Source organism: Psammomys obesus, unplaced genomic scaffold (assembly GCF_907164565.1).
Source record: "Psammomys obesus unplaced genomic scaffold, mPsaObe1.curated_primary_1811, whole genome shotgun sequence".
In the NCBI taxonomy this organism is placed as follows: domain Eukaryota; kingdom Metazoa; phylum Chordata; class Mammalia; order Rodentia; family Muridae; genus Psammomys; species Psammomys obesus.
Window position 1 is genome coordinate 5,988,969 of NW_026586463.1, and position 20,271 is coordinate 6,009,239.

General features: G+C 34.7%; 2 protein-coding genes and 1 non-coding gene across 6 annotated transcripts in view; 2 read left to right on the forward strand and 1 right to left on the reverse strand.

Annotated features, from left to right (window-relative positions):
* The window catches only part of Dimt1 (DIM1 rRNA methyltransferase and ribosome maturation factor), a 29,293-nt gene extending 17,288 nt beyond the window's left edge, over positions 1 to 12,005 (forward strand). The window contains exons 13-14 of the mRNA XM_055601978.1: positions 117 to 150; positions 11,974 to 12,005. Coding sequence (XP_055457953.1) covers positions 117 to 127 — 11 coding nt within the window. The 3' untranslated portion in view covers positions 128 to 150; positions 11,974 to 12,005. The remainder of the gene's footprint in view (positions 1 to 116; positions 151 to 11,973) is intronic.
* Kif2a (kinesin family member 2A) overlaps positions 1 to 20,271 on the reverse strand; it is a 59,651-nt gene that overhangs the window by 6,390 nt on the left and 32,990 nt on the right. The window contains exons 5-19 of one of the 4 annotated variants that reach the window (XM_055601974.1): positions 20,135 to 20,200; positions 19,436 to 19,536; positions 17,253 to 17,348; positions 15,754 to 15,808; positions 15,501 to 15,663; positions 12,659 to 12,749; positions 12,252 to 12,315; positions 11,327 to 11,418; positions 10,545 to 10,687; positions 10,211 to 10,415; positions 9,212 to 9,322; positions 8,349 to 8,416; positions 4,629 to 4,742; positions 3,533 to 3,683; positions 511 to 612 (exon numbers count right to left, since the gene is read on the reverse strand). In XM_055601974.1, coding sequence (XP_055457949.1) covers positions 511 to 612; positions 3,533 to 3,683; positions 4,629 to 4,742; positions 8,349 to 8,416; positions 9,212 to 9,322; positions 10,211 to 10,415; positions 10,545 to 10,687; positions 11,327 to 11,418; positions 12,252 to 12,315; positions 12,659 to 12,749; positions 15,501 to 15,663; positions 15,754 to 15,808; positions 17,253 to 17,348; positions 19,436 to 19,536; positions 20,135 to 20,200 — 1,622 coding nt within the window. Of the gene's footprint in view, positions 1 to 510; positions 613 to 3,532; positions 3,684 to 4,628; positions 4,743 to 8,348; positions 8,417 to 9,211; positions 9,323 to 10,210; positions 10,416 to 10,544; positions 10,688 to 11,326; positions 11,419 to 12,251; positions 12,316 to 12,658; positions 12,750 to 15,500; positions 15,664 to 15,753; positions 15,809 to 17,252; positions 17,349 to 19,435; positions 19,537 to 20,077; positions 20,201 to 20,271 lie in introns of all 4 variants that reach the window. The other 3 variants (XM_055601973.1, XM_055601975.1, XM_055601976.1) reach the window with 3 other exon arrangements.
* On the forward strand, positions 9,781 to 9,899 carry LOC129672493 (small nucleolar RNA SNORA26). The gene has a single exon (XR_008719509.1). It is a non-coding gene; the product is annotated as a small nucleolar RNA SNORA26 (small nucleolar RNA).

Sequence of the window (20,271 nt, forward strand, 5' to 3'; positions counted from 1 at the left end):
TATTGTGAGCTCTGAGTCAAATATACTTAAAACATTCTCAAAAATATCAGTAGACATGACATCTTTATTCACAGTGAAATGATATATAAACTTAACATTTTTTTTTTTTTCTTTAGCGAGGGAATGAACCCCGGGCATGCTTTGTGAATGGTAGGTAAGCATCCTCCCACTTAGCTACATCCTCAGACCTATTCATTAAATTTGTTTATTATTATTATTTTTTATTGTTTTTTTTGTTATTACTACTATTAAGTTTTTTTCAAGACAGGGTTTCTCTGTGTAATCCTGGCTGTCCTTGAACTCAGAGAGATTCACCTATGTCTCTCTACCTCCCGAGTGCTGGGATTAAAAGTGTGAGCCAACACTGCCCAGCTTGTTTATTACATTAAAAAAGAAAATACTGTGGGGAAGTATTTGTTACCACATGCCCTACAAATACACACATACACCACTGCAAGAACTGAAGGTTTTGGTTAAGGTCAGCTTGCCAGAAGACCTTTTCTTACATACCTGGAACACTGCCCTATGATCTTCTACAACCTGTTCTTCCATTTCTACCATCTGGGAGACAGCTTCATGGAAAGTAAACAATTGTGGAGAAACTTCTTCTTCCTTAAAACACAAAGTTTAAAAATATGACCTTAATCTTACAATTTAAATATCACTAAGTTTTGTTTTTACTTTTCTTCCCTCCTTGAGCGCATACCCAGGAACTCATGTGCTTTTAAAAATGGCACATGTTCTACCTCTGAGTTAGCCCAGCCTCAAAAAGCAGTTTTGCAAAGTCTTTTTAGAAAGGCAAATTAAGACTTTGGATACAAACTGACTATTAAAATAAATAGAAGAAAAGCCACATTTCTTTCTCTGGGTCAAAATAATGTAAGTCTAAGGAAGGAAACCAACTCTTAAGTAAGGAGTAATTTTCACTTAGGAATTTATTATTTGCAGACATATCCTAAAAATCAGTGTCTTTTGGAACAGCCCAGCTTTTCAGTTACTGTAAGTTTATTTCAGACTTTACTAGTTTGTGTTGGTTTCTCTTTATTAACAATTTATTTCACATATACATGACTTTATGATGACATGAAAGCAACATGCATATAGAGACCATACTTTGATTTTTCTTTTTGGAAGCAGAGTCTTGCTCTATATCCTCGCTGCCCTCATACTATGTAACCCAGGCGGCCTGCCTCCCAAGTGCTGAGAATACAGGTGTGTGCCACCATGCCCAGCTTAAGTTTCTTCTCTTGAAAGCTGTAAAGACATAATCTTTGATTTGTATATTTCATGGTGACTATCAAAATTAGTATTTTCAAGGACTAAACTTCTTTTAAAAACCAAACTTTATTTTTTATTTACGCTATAGAAATCATTTACTAATTTTTACAGTAAAAAAAAAATATCAATTTGATTTGAAAAGAAATGGGAGATCTCTCTATACTGCTCAGGATGGCCTTCAATTGCTGGACTTAACCATTGTCCTGCCTTAGTCTCCCATATAGCTGCAACTACAGGTGTATATGGATGTGGCTTTTTATTTGTCTGCATTTGTGGCTGACCCAGTACTATATAAATAGTCCAGGCTAGCATCAAACTCAGCAATCCTCCTGCTTCAACTTCTCTAGTGCTGGAATTACAGGTATATGCCACCATGGCTAGGTAGGCTAGATATTTTTATAGAAATCTCAAGTGCAAATCATAACTGTACTTCAACAACAAACATATTATAATACAGGCATGGTTTGATTGTTACACTAACTCAAAACTTATTTGACTTAGCTTTATTTTGAGTCTCTTGCCAACACCTGTCCTATTACCTCACTGTTTTCTAAAAATGTGGCTTTAGTGACAAAGAGAAGTCTACTTATAAACTATTGTAACAAGTAAATAAAAATGGCATTAAAAAAGCATTCAGGAGTCTAAAGGCATGAAAAAAAATTAAGTGATATTTGATTTTTCATCAGTAAGATGTCACAAACATTTACATAATCAAGTTACTAAAGAACTTTCTATCTTTTCTGTGGAAATAAATACATCTGCTTTTATCAAGACATGCTAAACGTTCTCATACTCTCATCAATATCTATTCAGCATACTCTTCCCCTGTTACCTCCTCTTTAGGCCCAGAAAATCCTCTTTCCTTTGGACCAGAAAATATGCAAGTTCTTACATACTCCCAGACATGTTTGTCTGTAGAAATGTACTTTTGGAATTCTAACACACGTCATTAACCATCTAATTAATATTAGTTTTATCTTGAAGACATATTTTAGACTCTATTTCCTTACAGTCTCCCCTGTTGAGAATATTGCAAGAATATGTACACATGCACTAACACTTAATGTAATGATACTATTGAAAAATCTCAAGGTAAGTTACCTAACTGTAGCAAAGTTAAAAGAACTGTACACAATGAAAAACAGGATATATAAAAACTAAGGACCTGAGTTTGGTTCCAAGCATCCAGATGGTTCACAACCATCTTTAACTGTAGTTCTAGGATCTGCTGTCCTGTTCTGGCCTCTTTCAGAAATGCATGCACATGGTGCACAGATATACATGTAGGTGAACACTCATACACATAAAAACAAATCTTAAGAAAAGGTCCAGTAAGAAAGAATAAAATACAAAGGAAATGCCCATCTTACTCTGGTTTTCTGTATCTTTGGCTAGTATCATTTTCCTTCGAGAGTTTAAAAACAACCGTGGTGTCTTTCAAAATTCTGGACGGACTGAAGCGATGATCTCATTTTTAGTTCACTGTCATCTATGTTCTTCCCACTCCTGACAGCAAGCTCTTTAGCCACTGAACCATTTCCCCAGCCTCTCCACTTTGCTTTTTCTTGGCATAGCATTACACTGCAGGCCGTGACACCTTGGAATTTACTATGGCCTCAGATGTGCAGCAAGCTTCCTGCCTCAGCCTCCTAAGTCCTGGGTCTATGAGTATGGGTTTGTGTTACATGTCCAGATCACATGCTTTCACAATGTTTTGTATTTGCCTATTCTTATAGAATAAATGTCTTAAAAATAAATAATTGTAATTTGAAATTATAAAACTTTTAGACACTTCAAATATAGATTTAATGGATGTTGGAATTTTGTTGGGGTTTTGTTTCTTTTTTTGTTTTGAGGTGCTGTTAGGGAATCACTGTGATTTTTTTTCTGCTTAATGCATATAATTACATTGACAGGTTTTTAAAAAATTTATTTATGATATACTTACATATTATCTTTAACTAATTGCTAAAAATTTAATGTGGGCATAAAATCAAATAAATAGGCTATGGTTAGTAAGCCAGGAAATTATTTTGAATTTATGAGCCATGCATTCTATCACTGCCACTGTAGTAAGAAACAAGACAGAAAAGCATGGGTATATTCCAGTAAAGCTGTACTTATCTGAACACAGGGTGTTAGGCCACAGGGTAGACTTGCCGATCCCTGCTTTAAGGGACAGTGTTCAATTAAGTTCTGCTATTGATGAAACAAACTAAGGTTAGATCAGTAACAATGAGATGATGTCACTCACATTTTGTTCACAAAGAAGTTTTAGATCATCTCTCTGAGGGGAACTCCCCACACCCCACTGTGTCTCTAGGTCATCAATCTGGCTTGGTGGGTGGTGCATTATTGGACGGATATCACCAGCAGCAGCTGGATCTACAGTCAACTCTTTCACCCTATAAACACACAAAAGTTATCTGAAATTATGAAAAACTCGTGCAGAGAAACAAGAAAATACCAACCTATTCAATACAAAAGCAATTCAATTAGCATAGTAAGATCGATGATGCCACTTTATAGGTCAATTTATCTGAAATCTGCATTTGTTTAATGCTAGTTTACTTAAGCAACTTTAAGTGTAATTATTGTTCATAATCAGGGAAACTTAGCAAAATATACAGATTAAATACTTCAAAGAAAAACTATAATTATAGTTATATTTTATGATAGAAAAACTGTTAAGATCCATAAAGAAACCACTGCTGAAATCAGGGAAGTTTATATCCTATGAAGACTTCAGAAGTCATACTGCTTAGCTAAAATAGCCAAGTAAGAAATACTTTCACTTTGGTAAGTTATGACAGGGTCTCGCTTATATATCCCTGGATGGCCTGAAATTCAATTTACAGATCAGGGTGGCCTCAAACTTAATAGATCTGCTTGCCTCTACCTCTCAAGTGCTGGATTAATGGCTTGTACCGCCATGAGCAGGCCAGTCTTTTTTTTTACTTCTAATGCCCAAAGATTATAATAATCTGTCATTTTTTAAAGCTGAAATTTTTACATAAGTTAACACACTTAAAAAAAAACATACTTTCTGAATCATAAAAATCATTATTTCCTTGCAAAGAAACTTTTTATCAAATAAGATTAATATCCAAAAGTGACATCATCTTTTAAAAAACAAAGATAAAAATGGAGCTTTAAATTCGAAACAAACCTTTAAAACAAATTAATAAAGGACATAAAAATGCAGATCATGCAGTACAACCACCACCTGCTAAATGAAGTGAAAATGAAAAATGGCTGGCTGAGAACAAAAGAAATAAATGAAATGTTTATACACAGCACAATTTAAAACAAGCTAATCAAAGAATCTTATGTACAGAATGAAGCAAGACCTGGTAATCGAAGGAGAAAAGTCGTCATAATCGTAAGAAGGAGAGAGATCAGGGCGACTGCCACTACCCTGGGAGAAGGGAATGTCTGAAGGACTAATTCCAAACTCCTTTACTCTGCAGTACCAAAACAGTGACAATTAAAAGAGTTCTTGGCAAAGACAGCAATGCACAGTTAAACGTTTATTCAGAAAAGAATATCCATATTGTTAGAAGAGAATTTTAGAGTATTATTAAGGTATTATTTAATAGGCTTCCAGGAAAACAACAACAACAAAATCTTTCCTTTCTAGTTTACTTCTTCATTTTTTTCAGAAATTTTCCTAGAAACTTCTCAAGATAATCACTTCGGAAAGCTCATTAACTACACAAATTGATAAATGTGAACTGTGAATATGGAAATTAACTTTGTCACTCCTAGGCTTATTTCTTATATGTGTTAGAGTCTCCTCATTGAGAATCACCATTAGTATCAGCCACAAATTTTTCTCTTACCATATGTATCTCTTGTACAAACCAAACTACTAAGTACAGTAATAATTTTCCTAAAATAACATTATAAATAATAACTTAAAAAAAAAAACAAAAAAACAAAAGCAAGCTTTCAACAACTACTCTATGTTTCAATCCCTCTAACCTTTTCCTTTACCCAGAGGTCACAGCCTCTGCTTCAAAACACTGTTTCATAAGCATTTCGTACAGCTTTTCTTCTTGAACAACCAGTCTTTTCTTATCCTTTCAATTCCTTCCTTCCTTTCCTCCCTCCTTCCTTCCCTCTCTCCCTCCCTCCTTCGTTTTTGAGTGTACCTGGAAACTTCTGTGTAGCTAATGATGACCTTAAACTCCTGATCCTCCCCCACCCACCTGACATGCTGGGATTACAGGCAAGTGCCACATACCTGATAGTATATATCAGTTTTATTAATTGATTGAACTTGACTTGTCTTTTTAATCATTTAACATCAATATGCATTGTTACAAACTATCCCTCAACTCCCATAAACACTTCTAAAATATATACTTTTTACTAAAATAAATTGAAAAATAATTTCCAAGTGCTAGCTATGCTCAATATTTTACAAAGACTGCTTCTCTCAGTTCTCAAAACAATCCTTGAAGGCAGAAATGGTCACTGCCCTCGTCATTCTGAAGGTGAGGAAAGCGGAGCACATTAAGGCTTCACTGTCATGAAGAAGAAAGGCAGGTATTAGGCCTACTTTATCTTAAAAACTAACACTCTTCCATCATCGTGCTGAGTCTTAAAAAGCAACACTTCTTCAAGAAGTGAACAATCTCTAGGCTGGGGCTGCAGCGCAATGATAGAGCACTTGTCTAGAATGGCCAAGGCCCTAGGGCAATTTTTAGTACTAAAGAATATAGTAAAAATCCTACATATCTAACCAGGCATGGGGGTGTACATCTCTATTCAAAAACTGGAAGGTCGAAGAAGATCAGGAATTTAAGGTCACCCTCAGATACATAGTGAGCTGGAAAGCCAGTTTGGATTAGTATAATATTACATTTACCTCAAACTATTGGTCTATGTAGTCAAAATATAAAAAAAACTTGTGATCTCAATCTATATAGTAGTTTCTGGAATCTTTATTGCCTCGTTTTAAGACATGAATGGGTTTGTTTTAATTCTACAAGATATAACTGATTCTATAATAAGAATACACCACAAAGTTACTCCCTACCCCTATGAGTAACTCTGATAAAATAAAGCATCTAAAAATGATTTTTTTAAAACTCTTATATACTAAGAAAATTAATTGAAAGACAATATTAATGTCTGTGGCTAGAAGCTCATAATTCAAACTATAGAAGTTATTTCAAACTGAACCTACTTAAAGCTGTATTATATTTTTAAGTAGCTATTGTATTTTGTATTTTAAGTAGCTATTATATTTTGTATTTTTGTAGATGTTTTCCCCCATGGAATGAGAAGAGAAACCCAAGGCCTATTTCATACTTAGCAAACATGGACACTGAGCCACATCCCTGAGCCAATCAGCTAGTGCTTCCTAGCAAAGCTTACTATCATATGATTAAATCTCTTTGGCTGAAACAAAAGAAGCACAATATAAAATATTAAAAGAATAATTAAAACATAGCTAATATTACTCAAAGATACATGTATAGCTATAACAATTTTTTTAAAAGGAAAACAAAATTATTTTACAGCAATCAGGCATTCATGCTCTCCAACAGCCTCCCTCAAAGTTCTGAAGGAACACACTAGAACTTTTATGAAAGCTGGTTAAGAGACTGCTTCACAGACTCTTCTTTCATTCAACTAAAAAGATTGTTTTTCATAGGGTGGGTGGCCTTTAAAGATTGGATTTCTATCTATAGCCCTGGCTGAGAGATCCCTCTGCCTCTGTCTCCTGAGTGCTGGGATTAAAGGCATATAGCACCACCACCCGGCTTCAATGAAGAGATTTTTAAATGATAGTAAACATGACAAGAATTAAATTGCTTACTTGTTTTTAGGAACTTAAATCTAAAAAAAATTATTGTCATATAAATTATATATACATGTACCAGTGCATGCAGAGGTCAGAGGACAACTTTGCAGAACAAGTGCAACTCAGCTGTAGCTTGTTTTTAGGTGCTTTTTTTTTGGGGGGTGGGGGAAGGGATAGCGTGTTTGAGAGACAGTGTAGTGTATAGTCCTGGCTGTCATGGATCTAGCGATGCAGACCAGGCTGGCCTTGAATTCAAGAGATCCACCTGCCTCTGCCTCCTGGGTGCTGAGATTAAAGGTGTGCACTACCTCTGACTGGCCGGTTTAGGTACTCTTCTATGTATATGAATTTTATATTTTTTAAAAAGATGATAAAAGAAGTCTCCACTTTGACTGCAGTAAGAAAGAATATGGTTTTGAAGAAAACTAAGACAATCTCCACACTTATATAAATAATCACTCAAAACAAGAAGTGTGTGTGTGTGTATGTGTGTGTATGTGTGTGTTGGCTCTACAAAACATGTCATCATAACTCAGAGTTCCAAGGGCATCTGTAGCTATTCATGACTAGAAGGCATAAACTCTTTTAGTTCTCAGTGTATTTCGTCCATATGTAACAACCCAGTTGTTAACTGAAGTTGGAAACATTACTGATGTGAGTAACATACCATCCACATACAGCAACAGAAAGAACTGTTATAACTTAAATGATGTGTGCATGTATGTGTGTGTGTATTTAGTGGAATATTACTGAAAATAATTCCAGCACAGAGTTGAACAATTTAAGAAATTAACTCCCTAATTTCCACTTTATCCTTAATATTACAAAATTTCCATCACTGAAATGTAGTAAATTATTATGAATCATAACTTGCTGAAACGGAAAAACATAACCATGTTCTAGAACAAAAAGGTCACTTCAATAAACATGTCAGTTTTATCTAATTATACATTTTTCTTAATCATTTTAACGAAACAATTCTAAATAATATCACCTTAAAGAACATGTAAAACTTTATTTTGAAAATTTAAAGAACAATGTGATAAAACTTGTCCTGTGGGGTTTTCTGTTTGCTTTGACACAGGATCTCATATTGGGGGTCAGAACAGTGATCCTTCTGCCTCAGTATAATCAAATGCTACAACAACAGGCATGTGCCACCACACCTGGTTTCCCTAGCAAACATCGAATCATACTTTATACTGCTCTAGTATATTAAATTTCAAATTTTAAAACGTAGGTATAGATTTCATACCTATTTGCATATCTTAACGTATTAAGAGTATTTTCACAGGATGCCATCCCTGGAGAGATTGTGGCAATCTGTAAAGGAGGGAAACAGAGATTAAAATCATAAATGATCAAGACAGTAAATTGATAGCTCAGCAAGGTCTAATCTTACAATCTATTTTAAAATGTTCTATACTGGTATCTGACCTCTAAGGTCTATCTACCTAGTACATGTGATCATTATAAAGCCTAGTTACAAACGTAAAAAATTCTCTGAAGGTACCAGAAGGTTATTAAAAATCCAACAGAAATTGAAGGCAAATGTTTAGAAAAGGGAATAACACAGACAGCCCTCCACCTATTTTTACTATTACTAATGGACCAATTCTCTTCCATAGACAACACCCCACTAAATCACAGAGAATGACCGAAGTCACTTTAGAAACTAGAGTGCCTGGTGAATAGCAGTTTGGGAGTGACAACCTAGCAGCTGGAAAAGGTGAACTGTCCTGTAAAAAAAAAAAAGAGGAAGACGAAGGAGAAACTCAAATTGTACATATAATTTCACAAATCTTTGGTTGACAACCTAGCTTGCCATGGACAACAAACTGTAAGCAATACACTAAAGTACATGAAGAGACACTTGTCATCATCCCCACCAGAGAGTCAACACCTGCTAAAGGAAGTACTCAGGAGAGTTCCAAGGCATTACAGCTGCAACAGAATGCTTCCCACCAAACGGGCATGGACCACATCTTAAATATAACCTTCCAAAACACAAAAGTAACTAATTATAATTAGCAAAAATCTAAAACTTCCATACATGTTTTATATTTATTCCTCTGGGATAAGAACAAAAGGAAAAACAACAACAGAAAGCCAACTTACCATGCAAGTACGAGAATTTTCACCTATGAACGAATCTCTCAACACCTGAGTGAGTTTACTTGCTCGGAAAGGAGTATGGGGTTTATTTCTACCTAAGGCTCTGATGCACTCCTAAAAATTAAGAACACGTTTCTTACCAATTAGGCTTTCTTAGAGTGTCATTTTAAGCAACATTTTAAAGGTTTCTTATTTAACATGTAAGGACTATAAGCTCTGAAAATTTTAAGTTTTTCATAAATTTATTTATGGTTTCATAAATATTAATTCAAGAAAATTAGCAACAACAAAGGAACTCCTTAATTACTCTAAAACAACAAAAATCTGAAAATATGACCAGTGCTCAAAAGTTCAGGCAACATCAAAGCTGTAAAGAATTTGAGATTCTAAAATAGAATCCCAAAAGCTACAGCTGCTTTAGTTTAAGCCTTCCAATTTCTGATTTTTCTAGTAACGGGAAAAATATAATAATTCTTTAAATTATCTTGACTTAACTTCTGTTTCTCTTTCTGAATAGTATTGGTTTTTGTTTTTTAAGAAACTTTTTTTTTTTTTTTTTTTGCCTTCTTCTGTCCCCTTCAAGGTCATGGTAGGGACTGAAGAGGCTAACACAGCCAGGTGAAGGAGCTCTCCAAAAACCCAGAAAGGAGACTGTACACCTCCTCTTTGGATCCTGTCTGGAGTCATAGATGGAAAAAAATTTTTCTTAGCTCAGTTCCCCAGGTCTTTGCCTGCCCAAGAAAGCCAGGCTGACTATGGCCCTTTTAGACTCGAGCCAAGCAGCCTCAGAATTGGCCTGCCACTTTGTTTCCTTTAACTTGTTTAAAAACAATGAAAAATACGTACATGGAAAAATTCTACATACAAGAAAATCTGTAACTTCAAATATGACAATGAAAGTTTATAAACCTCTTTTATAAGGCGAAACAGTTTTTACAACTGAGTAAGCAAACATAAGATAAGAAGTAAGAGACCTTTCATAATTAAACACATCTTGCTTACCTTGAGTGCTAAAAGGCTTTTGTTAATTTCAGCACCTTCAAGCCTGGTTTGCCTGTCCGCACTAGATGTATCAGCTCCTCTTTCATTCCCAGCCAGGTCAATAAGAGAAAATTTGCCATGTAGTTTCCCCTTCCTTCTAAGAATAATCTGAAAGACTGCGTGACTCCGAGATGAATGTGCATTTGCAGATGTTTGACCAGATGTTCTACAATGTGATTAAGGACATATTGACACATTAAAACTTCTGTTTATACGTCAACCATATTATTTTTATTTAACATCTTGGTTTTGCTATACACACAGGATCTAAAACATAAGCTTCCCTTAGACTTACCTGCAACTGTTGCCTATGTCAATGAGTTTCAGTACATCTTCCACACATTTGACCTCCCGTTCCTGCAATCCTACCACTTGCACCTGCTGTTTTCCATCTTCTAGTACTCTTAATTTTGTTTTCCTATTTAATAAATCAAACACCTATAGAAAATGATATTCAAATTAGAAAACTAGCTTTAAAAAATCAGGTCTACAAGAGTCTAAAAATAATAAGACTATTATTTTCAAAACAATACTCAACATTGAAAGCTTGAAGACATCAACTATTATATTTACAAGCACATAAATCTTGCAATAGCAGAGGTCATAAAACAAAGAAATAAACTGCATTTCACCAACTGTATATTTAAAATGGCTAACATATATATATACATATACACATGTTAAACTACATTATATATATATAATATGAAATACATTATATATAATATAATATTATATGAAACCACAACCTTTTTAAAAAGGCCAAGATTGGAAGACAATTCAATTGGTAAAGTGTTTGCCAAGCAAATACAAGGACCTGAGCCTGAGCCCCCCCTGAGGGGAGGGGATCAATGGCCAGCTAACCTACCCTAATCACCCAGCCACAGGCCACAGTCAAAGTCCCTGACTAAAATATACAAGATGAACAGCTCCTGAGAAACAGCCCGAGGCTGACTGCTGGCCTCTACACGTATACGTGTACATACACACATACCCACCCACACACATATGTACCTACATACACGCGTTCACGTACCTACTCCCACACACAAAAGAAAAACAGAACTTCTCACATACCTTTCCACTATAAATTTCAAAAAATGTTGCATATACTTGAAGTTCTAGTTTCTTATAGTTTGGCTTCTTCAGCATTAAAAAGACATCCCGAGCTGACAAAAATTTCACATATAAAATTTGTTAAGAAACAACAAAAATTTAAAGTATCATTTCTATTTTTAGAAGAATCAGTTAACATTAGGTTAATAGTGTCAATAAAAATAATATTAAAACATTAATTTGAAAAATAAAGTTGTAAAAGAAGCTACTTTTTCACATTCCATGACAGGATGCTACTCTTTATCCTTAAAAGGGGCTCAACATGTAGCTCAGTTGTATGCAAAAAGACCAGCGTTCAGTCTGCAGCACTGAATAACCAGGCATGGTGGTGCACAGCTATAATCCCAGCACTCAGATGTTAGAGGCAGGAGCAGAAATTCAAGGTTATCCTCAGCTACATAGGAGGATTGAGGTCAGCTTGGAACACATGAGCCCCTATCTCCAAAGTGTTCTCTGTGTGTGGTGGGGTTGATCCAGCCACAATTAGCCATTGCATAATTTATAGAAATATCAACAGTATGCCACATTGCAATCAACCAAATATATAGACTATTTTGTCACCAAGAACTTAATCTTACATTTCGTTTAGGACTTTTTTCTTTTTTGAGACAGGGTCTCATATAGCCAAGACCGGCCTCAAATTTGCTATATAGCTGACAATGATGATGAACCCAGACCATCTTGCCTCCAACTCCTAAGTACTAGGATTTCAGGTATGTGCGTCCATGTCTGACCATGGTCTCACATTTCTTTTCAAGTCTGAAAACGTATATTTGATCTAATACACTGTGTAGAGCTGGACAATAAAAATGGATAATAAAAAGCCTTATTCAAACAGACCTGAATAATATTTAAGGATATCGTAAACTATGTACAGGACACTTACCGGCTAATGCATAAATTCCCTTAGAGCAATCCTGGTTCTTTCCTGAAAAGTCACCACCCATAGTCTAAATTTATAAAGAAAATAAAGAGTAATAGACATTATTCGGAAGTCAATTTGAGAATTTAGGTCTTGGGGTTAGTGTGGTAACTCAATCCCTAAAGTGCTCGCCACACAAACGAGGACTTGGATTTTAAGTAAAATAATCCAAGCAAAGTAATACATGATTATGATCCCGGAGTTGGGATGACCCGCCCAGGGCTTCCTGGACAGGCAACCTTAGCTTATGTGGTAGTTGTAGGCCAATGGGAAACATTATCTATCTCATAAAAGCAAAGCGGATGGTATCAGAACAGTGGCATCATGTTCACGTGCACACAACCCAAAAGAATTGAGGCCTCGTTACTTACGTGAGTTTTTCCACTTCCAGTCTGCCCATAAGCAAAGCATGTAGCCATGCCTCTTTCAAATATTGTTTCCACTAGTGGTCTTGCCGTGAATCTTAAAAGAAAAATGAAAAAGTATGTCACAAATCCTTCAGTTAGACAAGCAACCAAAGTAATTCCTAGTATTTAATTAAAAGAATAGCAGGATTTTAAACAAAACATTAGTTTCAAAAACTGAAGTATTAGGTCGGTTAAAAAAAACAAACAAACAAACTGTTGCTTTGAACCATGAGTATTAAATGCAAACAATTTTATGAAGAAAAATAGGAGCCAGTATGACCAACATTTTGGGGCCATTTTCTGTCTATTCCTACAGCGTTAAAACCCATGCACTGGGATTATATAAACTCCTGGTAAGTATTTCCTGCATTCTGCTGTTGGTGAAAGTGTTTTCCTTCCAATAATTTGTCAAGATGCTTGAAAAGATGGTAAAAGGTTGGCAAGAAACCAGGTGAATATGGTTCATTAATAATTTGTCAAGATGCTTGAAAAGATGGTAAAAGGTTGGCAAGAAACCAGGTGAATATGGTTCATTAGGTAAAACTTTGTAGCCCAACTTTTTCGGTGACTCGGTGTGCATGTGTAATGTGCAACAGGAGTCATAGAGGACTGGTGCCCCTCCTATTGACCTCTGCCAGCTGGGCACTGCAGCTTTTGGTGTCTCTAATCAGTTTGCTAAGCAGCTTCTCAGATCTAATTGTTTCTCCAGGGTGCAGAAGGCAATAGTACATGACAGCAGCAGCAGACCAGACCATGAGCTAGCTGGTCCAAGTTTGGATTTGGACAGAAGAATGGAGCTTGTTCTTGGTCCACAATTGGGTCTTTGCACACAATCCACTTTTTGTCACATATCATAATCAGCTTGAAAATGATCCATTGCTGCATAGGCTAATAAGAAAGGTCAAAAGCTCAAAACTTTTTTTTTTTTTTTGGTTACCTCATAAGCTTATAACCACATCGAGCATTATCACCTTCCCAATTTGCTTCAAATGCTGAACATGGAAAACTGACTTATAAATTACGAAAAGAATATATTAATTATAGAACACCGAGCTTTGAGCTGATAGTCTTAAAAAAATGGCAAAAAAATAATTATAGCTTTTAAAAATGTATTTATAAAATTCACTGGTATAATTAAAATTTAAAAAGTAGGAAGAGATAAGACACAATTCTTTATTGAGTAGAACACTAAATGACATGCTAAAACAACAAAATACTTCATACAGCTTTGCTAGTTTTTTTTTCAATGCAAACCTGAAGAAAGCACACAATAACAAGGGCAGGAAAAAGTTCTAGTCTAATGGAACTATAAATCTGAAGACCAGATAAACAAACAAACAAACAAACAAACAAAAGTGATTTCCTCAGTCCATACAGGTAAAGTCAAGTATAAGGGTTGTATATTGGTGAAGTTAAATATAAATCCAGGGTGAAGCCCAAAGTGTTTATTAAATCTACCATAAAAAATACCTGAATCAGAACTTGAATGCTATTATAAAAACCAGACTTATACTTTATGAAATGGGGAGGGAAAGAAAAATTGTTTGAAGAAAGCTAAAAAACAATTACCAGTAACAATTCCAATTCCCATTTTAAATAGAGACTTTAATATGTAACTAACTTAAGCGTATTCCAATGTTCTTTACTTTTTCTCCCAGTTGACTGACCTAAAATTAACGAAGATGGTCTAACAATATTTCACTGGCAACATTTCCAATTCTTATTAACTAATTTTCTGTGTTCTGGGAATTTTTATAAAATGAAACTAGGAAATGAACCACAACATCCAAATAAATGCAAAGACATCCTACATGGAATACTGTATCAATGCTGTAAAAATCTGTTATAACTATTAGAAATAAGTATGTTTTAAAAATACAGCAAAATCCACATAACAAAAATTTAGACTATCTAATATGGGCAAGTCTAACATCTATAAATTGAATGTAAACTAAAAATTTTATGTACTAAAATGACCATCAAACTTTAAGATGATAAAAAATTAGGCAAATTTCAGTAGATTTACAGAGGTCTTTTAACTTTTATTTCAAAACACATGCTAGGTAAAGATCTGCACTAACTAATAATTAATGCATAACAAGTATTTCAAATTTATTAGTACAAATATTAAAATGGAAAAATTCGTGTTTTCTATGCACCACATCCCAACACTTTTTAGTTTTCCCCGTAAGTTTTCCTTTCCTTTAACTTTATGTATTTTGCTTACAGGGTATCTGTGTGCCCCCTGAACGCAGTGCCCAAGGAGGACACAAGTGGATGTCAGATAACCTGAGACTGGAGTTACAGGTGGCTGTGAGTCACCACATGGTGCTGGAAAATTACACCAGGGCTTCTGGAAGAACAGCTAGTATTCTCAATGCTGAACCATCTCTTCAAAACCTCTCAGAAATAGCTTATTCATATGTGTGTCGATGATATGTGTTAATTAGCTATCAATTAACATAAATCTAATTTTTGCTTTTCTGAAACAAGGTCTCTCTGTATAGTCCTGGAGTTTGCAATGTAGAACAGGCCAGCCTCAAACTCACACAAAAATCCTCCTGCCACTGCTTCCTCAGTGCTACCACACCCCCCCCAAAAAAACAAAAAAACAAAAAAAAACCTAACTTCTTGTAGTAGTAAGGAGATTTACATGTTAAAACTCATGGCGTATATTACATTTTCTTCACTTAATGTCAGCATGAGAAAGCACACTGCACCCCTGGAGAGTTGTACTAAGAACAGCACTAAGTTGTCAAGGTATAAATGTAAGAAGATAACTTTACTTTACAACAAATCCACTTACCTGTAAACCATTTCATTAGGAGCTGAGTCATCAAAGGCATAATCAAAACGAAATGTCTGATTCTCTAAGTACCTTGTCAAGTCTACTTTCTGCTTGGGCTCATGCACCATCACAACATCTTTACTAGGGATTGTGATTACATCAAGATCTTTCATCTGAGTTTCTAAAAGGACAAACAGAATCAGTGTCTAGTAATTTTCACATGTTTTACCATGCCTGATTTCTAAATTCAATTCTCTACAAAGCATCATACCTTTTTTATTGAGTGGTCGTTTTCTTACACAAACACATATCCTATGTTCATCAATCTAGGAATAAAAAACATATTACTTCCCTGACTTATAAGTAATATGAAAAACAATAAAAAAAAAACTGTTTCTTAGAAATTTTTAACATAAATATGGTGGCTAAGCTTTCAGAACAAATTAGCATTGCATAATTTTTAATAGTTCTGAGTACCGTAGAAACGTTTTGATAAACCACTACTTAATTAAATTTTCAGAAGCACTACTATTCTAAGCATTAAGTTCTTGTTAAGAAGGTATCTTCTTTTCATTTCAGGATGTGTTGTATACAAGTGAATATTTCTAATCTACTAATTGGCATCTTTTCATGTTGACTGCTGGTAAAGTTGGTGGCAAAGACCACTAACATGCCAACAACAACAACAAAAAAAAAACAAACCAATCCCCCCCCCAGGATTCTTATAATTACTGAGCAACTACAACCATTTTATGAATGGCAATTCTTTTGGAAAAAAGACCATTTTTAACTATATGCATGTACACAGTTATATGCATGTAAGTGCTGGATTCCCCCAGAGCTAGAGGTACAGGTAGATCCATGGGCCTGACACCTGTGCTGCTGGAAACCTTGAGAACCCAAATTGTGTCCCCTTCACAATAGCAGATGTGCTCGTAACCATTGAGCCGTCATTCTAGCTCCATTAATGGCAAATCTTATGTAAAATTTTAAAGATAAAACTTAACTTCATCATATGCTTTATAGAAATAAATAATTTCCTACCGTAAATCCTACTTTAGAGTTTGACAAATTTCCTGATCTAAAACACGAGCTGAGAAAAACATCTGCCAGTGTAGCAAGACCTAACGGATATGGGAATACAAGTTTATGGATAAGAAATCTATTAGGACCTCTTACACACTGCCTAACACAAACATTTTGGGCAACGAAACTTTCTATATATATATTGTCAGATTATTTTTCCTTGAAAAAGTATTTTCATTCTACAGCAGATAATGAAACTACAGAATATTTTTCAGCAATGAAAATCTTGTCTATTACAGCCCTTAAGAACCATTATTACTGCTAACGCCAGAGTAATGTGTATTTAAAAATAACAAATTAGCTAAAAATAGTAAATTAGAATGATGGTGAGATCTACACTCCAAACCAAAGTTATAATAAAGTTGGAACTGAGATCAAAGTCTATGTGAAGGTCAAAAAAATCAACTAGGTCTCCTTATGCTACTCACTGGCTGATATGCAGCCAGTCTGAAGACAAGGAGGCTTTGCCTGCAAAAAGCAGCTGTGCGGGTATCACCTCTAATATTAGAACTATGGAAGATGAACAAAAAACTAGATGAATTGTGATTTTCCTCAAAATACAGAAACTAAACCTTATAAGGAAAGACAAAACCAAACAAGTAAATAAAATATATAATTAGTAAGTATGAATGTTTTTATTTACAGTATGACATCTTCAGAGTCATAATTCACAAAGGATCTTACAGGATCGGCTGTTGTTAGGGGTCTGTAATCCAAGCTTCCTCTGAAGTCTCTGATCATACACATAATTTCATAATTTGGATTTGTAGCATCCACATCCTATTAGAAAACAGGATTTAACACTTATTATAGTTACACTGTATATGTTACATATAGTTTGAAAATTGCAATTCAGACACTCATTTGTTAACCAAACTCAAACTAAAACTATGATATAATTTCCAAGTTTAGGTTAATATGTTCAGAATCACTTTCACATAAATAACACAATTACGTGTACTCCAAAGTTTCCTCACTGACACTACCTTTTAACTGTTTAAAAAAAAATCTATAATATGTTTACTTTAAATATGTCAGAAAATGCAGCAAGAAGACAGAGCACTAAAAAAAAAAAAAAAGCCTAGAAAGACTAAAACTGGGGAAATGCATTTTAGATCAACTCTTAGAGCTACTTCATCTAGTGCTTCACTGCCCCATCATCTTTGCACAAACTGCCAAGAGGCTCCTGCAGTCACATCTATGATGAGCCTCCTTCTTTCCCTACCCTGCCCATCGCTACTGTTCTTCCCAAAGCACTAACAGGTATGTCTTTTCTGCCCACGCCAGTTCTAGTGTCACAACATTATTTTTTAGAAAGTTTGGTCTGCAATTGTAGGCTGCTTCGTTACACATGAAGGCCTTGTTTTTAATTTTAAATATAGTCTTAAGTTAAATTATGGATTCATTTACATTTATTCCCCCTCTCTGTTAACTCTAAGATAGACAAGATGTAACAAAACAACCAAAAAGCAATATAACACAGAATATAAGATAATTTGTTATCTTATAGCTAATGTTATTTGATAATTTGTTTGTTGCACAAAGATAATTTGTTTGCTTTTTGGTTTTTTGGAGTGAGGGATTCATGTAGTCCAGGCCGACCTTGAACTTTTGTCCTTTTGCCTAACTTCTCAGGTGCTTGCTGAGAGGTAGGCCAAGCAGCTCAAAACCAAGACAATACTTGAAAACAAAACAAAACAAAAAAAAACTTTAAAAAATATATCTAAGTTTTGAATTCTGACTACAATTCATTTTAAAGTCAACATTGGCAAGGTTCTGGTTTAAATTACAAAAAGCAATGGTCAATAGCCTTCCTGCAATGAATAATAAATCACTAATACTCAAGTCAGGCCTTTTTATTCCTATTCAGACTACACGGAGGGAAGATTTTAAAACTGCCACTAAACTTTATCTACAGCTCATCTTTATAAAAAGGCAACAACTTGGCAGGTGGGAAGCAGAATGTAAAGCAAGAATGGAGAGCTCACTGGGACATTTAAGTATTACGAAGTACACCCAGGAAACACTAGATGGCGTTTATGCCACATGTCAGTAAATTTATTATGCGTACTCTTCCTTTTTCATTTTCCCTGGTGTCAGAGTCTCAGGTAACCTAAGCTGCTTTCAAACTCGCTAAGTAGCTCCAAGTAGGTCTTAAACTTCTGATCCTCCTGCCTTTACCAATTCAAGTGCTGGGATACAGATGTTGGACCATGAAGCCTAGTTTTGTATTACTTATTTCAAGTAGATATTCTAGCGTAACTTTCAGGTATAAACTAATTTACTGAGGTTGAATACTTTATCAGGTTTATAATTATACAATAAAACATGAACTATAGGCTTAACAAGAAGGTACTTGAAGACACTACTAAAAAACAGGTGTTTTACTGCAGGGAAACAATTCTAAGATTAAAGAGACACAACACAAACAATGAATGTGATACAGGTTAGTAACAAAATTTCTAATATGTAAAGATGTTCCACTGTTACTAAATATTTGCTACATTCTGATGAGAATAAAAGAGCAACACAACAGAGACTCAATCTCTGTATCTACAGTAAGTCAAAATACAAAATTATCTCTCCCATTTCACCATAACAGTTGAACCAAGCCATGTCAAAACACCAATAACTTTAAATTTTACTTTCAAAAACAACAAATTTTAAGGCTAACATGTAACACTAAACGACAGTAAGTGATTGCAATAAAGAAACTGTAGCAATGATTTGTTTTCTCAAGAACTTTATATTATTTTTATATACCAATTTAAGGAATTCCTTAAACTACTTTTAAAATCAAGTATTTTCACTGACATAACATAACCTTTTTGTAGAACAATAAACAATTATGAATTTAGATTACAAACCTGGGCTCTTTTTTCTCTAAGTTCTTGCTGTTGCAATCTCCTTTTTTCTCGTTTTTCTTGCAATTTTTCTACTTCTTTCACACAATTAGATTTTCTACGTGCTAAAAGAAAAATAATGAGCTGCAGAAGCAGTTTTCTTTTTATAGAATTACATTTAATGTATAGAAATTTTATGAATATTTTAGCACACACACAAAGAAATGTTCACAGTGATGAAGCATGCCAATTGTATCTAGGTGAACTTCATTCATGAGCTGCTTTAACAATAGGACAAGGACATTATACAGATGAGTCAAGGGAAATGACTCCAACACAATGATACACGTCATCTCTTGGTTTAGAATCACAGACCTTTGAATTGAAAATATCAAGAAGTTTAACTTTCTTCTAAAAATAAAAAAAAAAAACCTTGCCAGAATTTTTAATTCAAAACAATTAAACCGTCATTATAAATTCACACTAAATTTTATGTATCTCCAATTAACAGGCTAAGGAACTAAATATAAATTTTATCTGTTGGCAAAATGAAATCTTTAGCAAGTTTGTTTTGAATTGCTTACGACTTAGGAACTTGTAAGGCTGACCAAGAGAGACTATATGTTTGCCTAAAGTGACTGAGTCCTTGATACAGTATTTACATACAAGGAGGTCCAAACTCCTTTTTTGCAGCTTGAACTGGAGATATATCTGAAACGCTACCATTCTGTTGTGCAGAAGATGACTGTTCAGGAAGCTGACTAGGCCGTGCGCGTGCTGAGCCAACCACTACAAAACAAATTTAATTAAGGAAAGTATTAAAAGCTAACCATGGTAAAAGAAAAAGACATCCCCATGTC